This window comes from Sinocyclocheilus anshuiensis, unplaced genomic scaffold (assembly GCF_001515605.1).
Source record: "Sinocyclocheilus anshuiensis isolate Anshui unplaced genomic scaffold, SAMN03320099.WGS_v1.1 scaffold609, whole genome shotgun sequence".
Lineage (NCBI taxonomy): Eukaryota > Metazoa > Chordata > Actinopteri > Cypriniformes > Cyprinidae > Sinocyclocheilus > Sinocyclocheilus anshuiensis.
Window position 1 is genome coordinate 1498607 of NW_015541011.1, and position 9771 is coordinate 1508377.

The window sequence follows — 9771 nt, forward strand, 5'->3', positions numbered from 1 at the left end:
AAAAGATAATAATTATAACTAAAAAACTGTGTAAAAAATGTAAAACTAACTGTTAATAATTATAATTGTTTTTAACCAGAGCATTGTCTGCATTTGTCACAAATAATACACAGGAGACAAGATTGCAAAGAAATTTGCTGCACAGAATTATACCGCATTATTCCATATGCCATGCCTGAGCAGCTTTCGCTGGAATCAGCCCCAGCTTTCCAGAACCCAAGGCCTCTTGGTGGAATGTAAAACAGGTGCCATGCCATTGGTTCCCACAGTGGGGGAGTAAGAAAAACTCCCACCCACACAGGAGCCAGGACATGACTGACAGCACATCACATTCTTCTGCCAGCTGTGTCTTCTGCTGATTTTCCATAAAAAATTCCCAGGAGACACTGGGAAGAAGATGCTCACCATCACAGCAAAAATCACCCAAAGAATAACACATGTCTGACCACACACACGCGACTGCAAGCTTTGCTGTGGTTTTCTTCTCTTCACACCTTACTTATTGCATTTTAAAGCTTATTCAGTTATTTTTATTCAGACATATTGCGATGCACCATTCTATTACTGGCAGTTAGAAGAGAAAAAGATGGAAAATATTGGCAAGAATGCATATTCGCTAAAGAAATCAAACTACCCTATTTCTCCCTTGATCCATGTGTGTTTTCTTACAGTTCTCTTTCCTCTTGTATGACCTAAGCCATAGGAGACTTTTGGCAGGGGAATTAAAGAGTTGAACTGCTATTTGAATCAGCACCAAAGCCTCAGAGATTATATACACTTACTAAAATATATATAATATAATGTAATATAATATAATATCATATACAAATATTTCATTTGTGTACCTGCATGTCATGTCATCATTAACCAACATCAGAGAACTGTGAACATGCAAATGTGATACTTAATTATTAAAATATTTATTTTAAAATCTCAGGGGCACTTAAAGTAAATATATTAGGTGAAAGATGTTCAGCTGACAAAAAGGTTTGGGAATGCCTGCATTACATGTAAGTAAGAAATAACGTGAGTGCATTTTAATGTGTTTGAAAGACAAATAACCTGCCAAAGACAAAGTAATGCATGATAAAGTAATACATGATCTGAGTGATATTTCAAATACAAATGAATGTGTTCATCAGTAGTTGATGCAATGTGTAAATCCATGTGGTCAAATGCTGTGTAGCCACCTATAGTAACCTGTCTTTGTGTGAAGGTCCACACAACTGGAAGACTTTCTGAGTTATTTTATGAGGCTATTTTAGAAAGGAACATTTAAAAAATGAAAAAGAGGAATTAGGGAGACGCAATAAATTATTAATAATTTATTGCTATTGTGTGAATAATATGTAATAGTAACTGTAGTCTGATTATGAGTATTTTAGGTAACACTTTACAATAAGGTTCATGAGTTAACATTAGTTAACTAGTTTAGTTAACATGAAATAAGAATGAACAATACTTCTACAGCATTTATTAATCTTAGTTCATGCTAATTGCAACATTTACTAATGAATTATTAAAATTAAAAGTTGTGCTTGTTAACATTAGTTAATGCACTGAGAATTAACATGAACTAACACTGAACAACTGTATTTTCATTAACTAACATTAACAAAGATGAATAAATACTGTAATAAATGTACTGTTAATTGTTTGTTCATGTTAGTTAATACATGAACTAACACTAACTAATGGGACCTTATTGTAAAGTGTTACCGTATTTTAATATGTAATTAAATCTAATTACAAGTACTTAATTTTTGGAATCTGATTACGTAATCCAGAAGACATGAGATCAGTTACTACCCAGCTCTGCCTACAGGTTCAAATCAATTTGAGAGTGAGTAAAAGATGACATGTTTTATTTTTAGGTGAAGTATTACAATTAAAAATCAAATCACTCTAAAGAATATCACGAATCTCAAACATAATAAAAAAAATACATGAAAAGTCAAGTGATCATCCATGTTCAGTCACACATCATTTCAAGACTGTTTCAGTATTTTTTTATTATTATTTGCAAATCTTAGAGATACCTCAAAGCATCACCCTCTTGATTAGTCTCTCTCACCCCTTTCCTGCTATCAAATCGCCCCTGATCTCGAAGCCCATCGCCTCACGACCTAACCTGCTGCTGTGCAACAATGCTCATATTCACAGCCTTCAGACAGTAAATTGCTTCTCTCATTCTTCACCACACCCTGTGCACTCAGCCACCTGCAAAACAAACCCTGCTGGAAATCTCACTACAAATTACCCTGTGTCTGCTCAATCCCCTTGGGAGAAGAAAAACCCCTATTCTCTCCAGGGCCCACAGTAACCGTGCTTATCAAACACACATATAGTAAGTTACAATAAATCAGCACCTGGATTAAAGCTACAATATATGCACCTTGAGCTTTGGGTGCTTAAAATAATACATATGTATGTGTGTATATGTTTATACAACCTATGCCCATGCATTCCCATAAACCAAGCCTGAAATTGCTATGTGCAAGAAAGTTTCAAGGGACAAATGAAAGCAATACCTGTAAGGCGTATTGTAAATAACAATCTTCTACATGGAATGCTTTCATTTTTTTTTCTGCAACTTTAGGATTAGACTGCCCTCTGGTGGATTTCGTTCATAAAACCATATGTTTATGATATATACATGCAGATGAATGAGTTTGGGGCAAAACTGCCAGGGAGATGAGTGTTGAAAGCTCCTTTGAAAAATGATTAGGGCTGTTTTGTGGCCACATGGCATTCTGCCAACCGCACAAGTGAGGAAAGTCTTTAAAGCCGCAGTGCCCGAATATCCTTACTCTTTTTTTTGCTCAGCACAGATGCTTCAGATTGACTGATTTGTCCCACAAGTACACAAGCTTGAGCCTAAGAAAACAAAGCACTTCTCTACAAACACACAACACACACAAATGGCTACTTGCTCCCATTTCGGACCCTTCAAAACAAGATTCCTCTCATAGTGATGTGAATATATATATAATCAAATATTCTAGACATTTAGAATGGTTTCAAAAGGATTGCTATGGTTTCATAGCAATTCCATAGAAGAACCATTTTACGTTTCGCAAAGAACTATTCAGCAAATTGTTCTGAACCTTTTTTTTTTTTCTTCTAGAACATTATAATAATCTAAAGAAGCTTTTTCCACTATAAAGACCCTTTTGTGCAATGGAAGGTTTCCATGGATGATAAAGATTCTTCAAGGAGCCATCAATGCCAAATGAAGAATCTCTGTTTTTAAGAGTGTGGAAAGATTCCATGGATGTTAAAGGTTCTTCCTGGAACCATCGATGCCAGTAAAGAACCTTTATTTTTTTTAAAGGTGTGTGCATGTTCTTAATAGATTTATAGTTTGCAAAACCCTCTGGATACACACTAAGGGAGGTGCTCAGCCTTTCCAATCTGTGCTAACATGTCTGTCTGTGTACTGTCTTACCAACATTCAAAATTTGAGATAATGTTCCTAAATCTTGGATCATGCAGAAAGCAAAAAGCGTTATCACACAGATCACATCAGAACTTGCTCTGGGAGCGTTAAGGTTTGTGTAATAACTGCGGTTTGGGTTTGCAGACAAAGAAAGGGGTGGTCCTCTCGCTGAGACACAGACGGAGAGAAGGCACGGGGCCAAAGCTGTGGGGCCTGGAGCAGGATCACAGCAGCGCATGTTTCTGTGAGCTGAGTCTGTGAGACGACGCTTTCAGGTTGCTATATCAAATGGGACTGAGTCTAAGCAGCTGTTGAACAAACGCTAACAATATCTTTTTTATTTTCTCTTTAAAGTTTTCTAAAGATTTTTAACTCAATAAATTCAAACCCATGTTGACTGTTTCACTATGGACATTATACATTTAAACAAGTTAAAATATGAATCCAATATTTTTAGTATTTATTTCATATTTGATATCACCTGCTTGAAGTCTTCTATTTATATGAATTTCTTGAGCAAGAAATTGATCTAGACCAAAAACAAACAAACAAATGGTTATTATAGTTAACTACAATTAAAATCATTAAAAATATACATGTTCGTTACTTAAAAATAAAACAATTGCTAACTGGAACATATTTTATTTCAGCTAGTTACCAAAGCAACATTTCTCTTTTTGATTTAGTTTACTTGAAGTACTATAATAACTACAATAACTAAAACTGAAAGAAAAATAGTAATAATAATAATAATAATAATAAATAGGACAATGAAGACTTGGAATTGGAGTGCATAAAAGATTGGAAATGCATGGTATAGGACGGAAAATTGGCTGCAAGTTTGTGGGCAGAGACAATTTCTTGGTATTCCCTTTTAGGTAAGTTCTAAAACTGACAAAGTTTGTTTGAAAGCTAGTTCCTCTAAAATAAGTAAAACTTCAAGTTAAAAAAAAAATACTAAAAAACAAATATTGCGCTTGTTAGCAGATTCAATGCTTGTTAGTGTTCGTATTGTGCATTCTTATATTAACATACAGTATTTGATTGACTGATCATGTTGAGAGTTTTACTTCAGTCCGTCACCATTTACGAATACCATAGAAACAAATGTGTAATGCTCTAAAATGAATCCTACCTGTCACAAAAAACTGTCTGTGATTCCTCTCATAAAGCTTCTTGTTTCACTACAACATTATTATCCACAGAATAAAATGTAAATATGTACCCCTACTGGTCAATGTCATAACTCTGCAAATAATGGTACTTACATTAGCCCTTTGTACTGCTTTTCCTAAATTCACCAACATTAGTGCTGTTTGCCAGATGGTGTCGATGATAAGAAATAACTGAAAAGTTGAAAAAAAGGGGTATATAGGGTTTGTAGAGTTTACTATTATATAGAACTTAAACATTAAAAATCCGAAAGATACTTTACATGAAACATTAAAGGCTGCTTTTATAACACAGTTCCTAAATATGTGCCTTTTCATAGAGAATAATGATTAAAAATCAACATGGGTCCAGGTTTTCCTCTGTTTACAACCCTGACCCTGGGCAACTACATAGGACATTACTCAGAAAGCAGAAAGCCTTTTAAATTGTTTTTTATTGGTCAATTACTGAAGAGCTGCACTGTTGAATTACAGACCATTAGAACCCAATACCATACATTTTCCCCTATTCTTTTTGTATGAAAAGGAGTTTTAATGTATTCACTCACTGGCCATTCCAATGCAATACACATATGCAGTGGTGGAAAGAGTACTGAAAAAATATACTCAAGTAAAAGTACCATTACCTTCCAAAAAATGTAGTGTGAGTAGAGTAAAAGTACTTGTCCAAAAAACTACTTGAGTAAGAGTAAAAGAGTAGCCTATTTAAAAGTACTCATGAGTAGTGAGTACTGAGCTGTGGATTCTACCCCCTCATAATAAACGCTGTACACCGCAATTGATACATTTTAAAAACGTACATTCTGTAATTCACATTATCTTATTTGTCATAAAGAATGAAGAGTATCTATCATCCAGCAGTTTTAATTTTGACTGCCAACTCTTTAAAATACATCAAAACAGCACGGAAACAGTATTCAGTTGAAGAAAAGATTAAAGTTATTCTCAGTACAATCATCCCCATTTAAATCATAAAGAGAACAGTGCAAATACAAACACCATTAGAAACTCATAGTTCAGCATCACACACCATGATATGGGTTAAAATGAGAGCCCATTTCTCTCCGAAACGGTGCCAGTTTGAGCGTTTTGCAATAAAGAAATAAAAATAACTAAACTTGATAATTTATGTTACAATTTTAACATAAATGCCCATTGTTCTAGAAGGATGGCAAATTCATGCCATACCTTTTACACATTTACTCGAATTGTTATGCTGATAATACAATTTGTAAGGAAAAATGCATTAAATAGCGAAGTATCTCTGGGGAAACTTGTTCAAAGGAAAACCCCCACACACACACGCACGCACACACACACATGCACACACACACGTCTCTTTGCCGAGCCTCGGCGGTCTCGGTGAATCAGCAGCATCCACTATTGACCTATAGACCTATTACTCTCGATCCAATCACGTTGATGGATAAAAATTAAATTAAAATAAGCATGTAACGACCACAAACGGAGGAAAATAGCGGAGTAAAAGTACCGATACATCACTTAAAATGTACTCAAGTAAAAGTAAAAATACACAATTTTTAAACTACTCAAAAAAGTACAATTACTGATAAAAACTACTTAATTACTGTAACGTGAGTATTTGTAATTCGTTACTTCACACCCCTGCACATATGTAAGAAAAAAAAACAGTACTACAACTCAAAAGATATCTTTTAATATCCAAAGGTCAGAATGTGTCCATCTGCACATGAGTTTAGCACTTCCTGTGAAATATGTCTTTATTGCACTTCAAATGACTGAACAAACAGTTATTTAATACAAGTCAATTATTTGGCACTGCTGGCACATTGAATCAACTATTTGGCAGCAAAATCAAAACAAAGAAATGGATAGAAATGTGAGTTAACACAAAATACCATTCAGACAAACAGGTATAAAGTTGCAAAACATCAAACCTTTTGATTTTTTTTCTTCGTTTCCTTCTTTGCATTTTTCTGTAAAATTGAATTAATTTCACCAAGCTTTGATATACAAAGACAGGACCACAACACATATGATCAGTTTTATGAGAAAAGCTGTTTCATAATGACTTTTTTTCTCCACAAAGAAAAATAGTTATAACCATTTCATAATTCAGTTAAATAATAGCACCCATGAAACCAATAACAACAGTTTCAGCAGTCTGAGTGTGGAGTATAAGCAGATGCAACACTCAGTTTGTAATGCAAACTCATAATCTCATTTGTTAAATTGTCTCATTATGTACCTTCACTACGCAAATGAAATTAAAATGATAGTTCACCCAAAAACTTATGTTATCATTTACCCACCCTCATGTTTCTCCATATTTATATGACTTTCTTTTTCTGTGGAACACAAATTTTGAATAATGTGGGTTCCCTATCGAATGGGAACTCGCACTGGGTCCCCTAGAGCAGTGTTTCCCAACCGGGGTGCCGTCTGTCGAGAGCAGGGGTGCTGTGTAAAAAAATCCTTTTTTAATATTTTTAAATTGCTAAAATGTTCAAAAAAAGCATCTATTATATAATATCCATTTCTGATGTCGCCAATACTTAGAGATGCACCGAAATTTCGGCTGCCGAAAATTAGTTCACCGCTCAGGTTTCACTTTCACGTGGTGTGACGCTCTGCGTATTATCCGGCTCTATTCGTGTTCGCTCCGCTCAATCGCTCCACTCGTATACCGTTCATGCGAATCGGAACAGCACATGTGGAAACACGACAGTGAACTTGACATTGGCCTATGACGTGTTACTGGTGCGACCAAGAGTATAAAAGGGCACCTGTAGCACACGTCATCAGCTTCTTGTCTTCAGCCATTTGTTTGTGTGTGCTTGTGTGACAAAAAAAAAGAAAAGAAGAAAGGTAAAGCATGAGTGAGCACAGTTTTAAAAGATGTGTCCCACCATGTGAAAGGTACATCACACCTAACGATTCTCATGAGCTATGTGTGGTGTGTCTGGGGGCACAGCATGCACGGTCGGCTCACGAGGGAGCCGGCTGTGCCCACTGTGATCGTTTCACAGTGAAACAGCTGCGCTCCCGCTTAGCTCTGTTTACAGAGGACGGAAGCCAAGCATCTGCGCCTCGTGGTGCTGGACCCGCTGCTGCCAAGGCAGAGCGCCGTCTGCACTCATGTGGCTCGCAGTTAGATCTGGCTGACGAGCTTGGGACGGGTCTCTCCCTATCCCAATCCTCGGTCGCCAGCTCTGTTGCTCGCGAACCTTTTAATTCTTGATCTTGGTCTAAGGCCTGAAAGAAATTTAATCACAGCACTTTTAGCATCTGTGCATTCTCTGCAGTGGTGGGCGATAACGGCTGTCACTCCTGTTATGACGTTCAAGGCTGCTGAAGGATCTGCTTCAAAAGGAGATGCTTAAAATAAACGATAAGGCATTTTGGTTTTTGCATTTTTTTTCTCCTCAAATCGTCCTCCCACTAATCAGCCACCAAGTCAGAAAAAAAGCAGCGACACACGAGAATAAAACATTCTTGATTTATTGGAGCAAAGAGTCTTTGTTTGGTTCGTTTGCCTTAGATAAAATCCTGCATTTAATTCTGTCCTCACTATCATTTGTTTGGCAGGAAGATATATAATCATGCATCTTCAGTCAATATACTCTTTTATATATAATTAGATTAAATTAGATAATATATACACAGGAAGTCAATTTATTTAGCATTTTTATATATTAATATAGTTATATATAAATATATGTTTAGTATTATAATTATGTTAAATACTATATAATTGCATAAATATTATATTCCGATCCGGCAGAGAGCATGTTACTCGGCCGGTCTAGCTCCGAAGAGATAGATGTGACAGGAGTTGAGGCAGAGGCTACATCACAAACCGCCTCCTCCTCGTCACCCGCGTATGGGGAACTCTTGGACGTCATGACCCGCGCCACCGCCAGCCTAATCCTGGACTGGTCGGCGGAGATGCAGGAACGCGCGTCTAGTAGCCATCTGGATGAGCGCTTCCTAGCAGGTCATAAACGCTCCGCCCCCCGAGCCTTCCATTCCTCCCTGAGCTTCACAGCGAGCTGTTGAGGTCATGGAGGAATCCTTTTTCTGCCCGCGTCTTTCCCCATAACAAGTCAAACTACGCTAAAGTGAAGGGGTTGGAAGACAGCGGGTACACAAAGATGCCTCAGATGGAGGAATCCCTTGCAGGTTATCTCGCTGCTCCCCAGGCATCTTCGTGGAGGGCTCCTACCTTGCCTTCGAAGCCGTGCCAGTTTACATCTAGGCTCGTGGGCAAGGCATACGCGGCGGCTGGGCAGGCGGGCGGTACCCTGCATACTATCTCTGTATTGCAGGCTTACCAGGCGGATCTTCTAAAGGACGCTGATGAGCGGGGTGGGGGGGAGGTGCTGGCTCCTCCGCTCTCTTGCGGCACTCATTGTCACGGAGAGGGGAGAGGCATTTACCCTGTCGGGGCTAAAGGAGAAGGACAGGTCTTTTCTCCTTGATGCCCCGGTTTCGCGTTTCGCCTTTTTCGGAGCTGCTGTTGAGACAGTAGTCCGTAAGTTCAGGGAGGCGAAGGTTAAGTCAGCGGCGTTTGAGCACTACATCCCTCGCCGTAGGCGGCGTCCTTTCGATCAACCACCTGAAGCTGAGCCTGCCGCCGGGCCCAGCTGGCGGCAGAGTCAGAAGGCGAGCGTAGCTGCGAGAGCCCCGCCTCCGAGGAGTCGGGGCGCTGGGCAGCGACCTCGCCCAAGGCAGAGACAGGACCTCAGGGAAATTATCGAAGCCAAGAAAGGCAAGCCGAAGCCCTGAGTCCAATGAGTCCAAGTGATTTACTGTTAGCTTTTGCTAATAAGAAAAGCCCTTACTGCCGCAGTTGAACGTTGTTTTCAGTTTATGTTGTCATTTGCAACTTGAAAAGTATTTTTTCTTCTACTACAATTTTGTTATGTAGTGGGGATCAGTCACTAATTTCAATTCGTAGTTTTCCCAGTACAACAGCGGCTTTCCCATTGTATCGGTGTTAGGTTGTGAGATGTGTTGAGGAACGTGGGCTATTCCGCGAATCGCGTCCCACTCCTTCAGCTTTCTCTGTTATACGAATTGTTATGGGTGTGTTGAGAAGATGGGCAGTATTGCAGCTTGCATTCCCATTTCTTAATTTGTTATGCAATAAGGCAGGGCACTTCCCCTTTTGTATTG

The 9771-nt window shown here is 38.3% G+C and overlaps 1 protein-coding gene and 1 pseudogene across 1 annotated transcript in view; one reads left to right on the forward strand and one right to left on the reverse strand.

The window, feature by feature from the left end:
• Window positions 1-7024: 7024 nt before the first annotated feature.
• The window catches only part of LOC107690394 (lysM and putative peptidoglycan-binding domain-containing protein 4 pseudogene), a 7018-nt pseudogene continuing 4271 nt past the window's right edge, over window positions 7025-9771 (reverse strand).
• LOC107690393 (uncharacterized) overlaps window positions 8395-9771 on the forward strand; it is a 2151-nt gene continuing 774 nt past the window's right edge. The window contains exon 1 of the mRNA XM_016488726.1: window positions 8395-8984. Coding sequence (XP_016344212.1) covers window positions 8748-8984 — 237 coding nt within the window. The 5' untranslated portion in view covers window positions 8395-8747. The remainder of the gene's footprint in view (window positions 8985-9771) is intronic.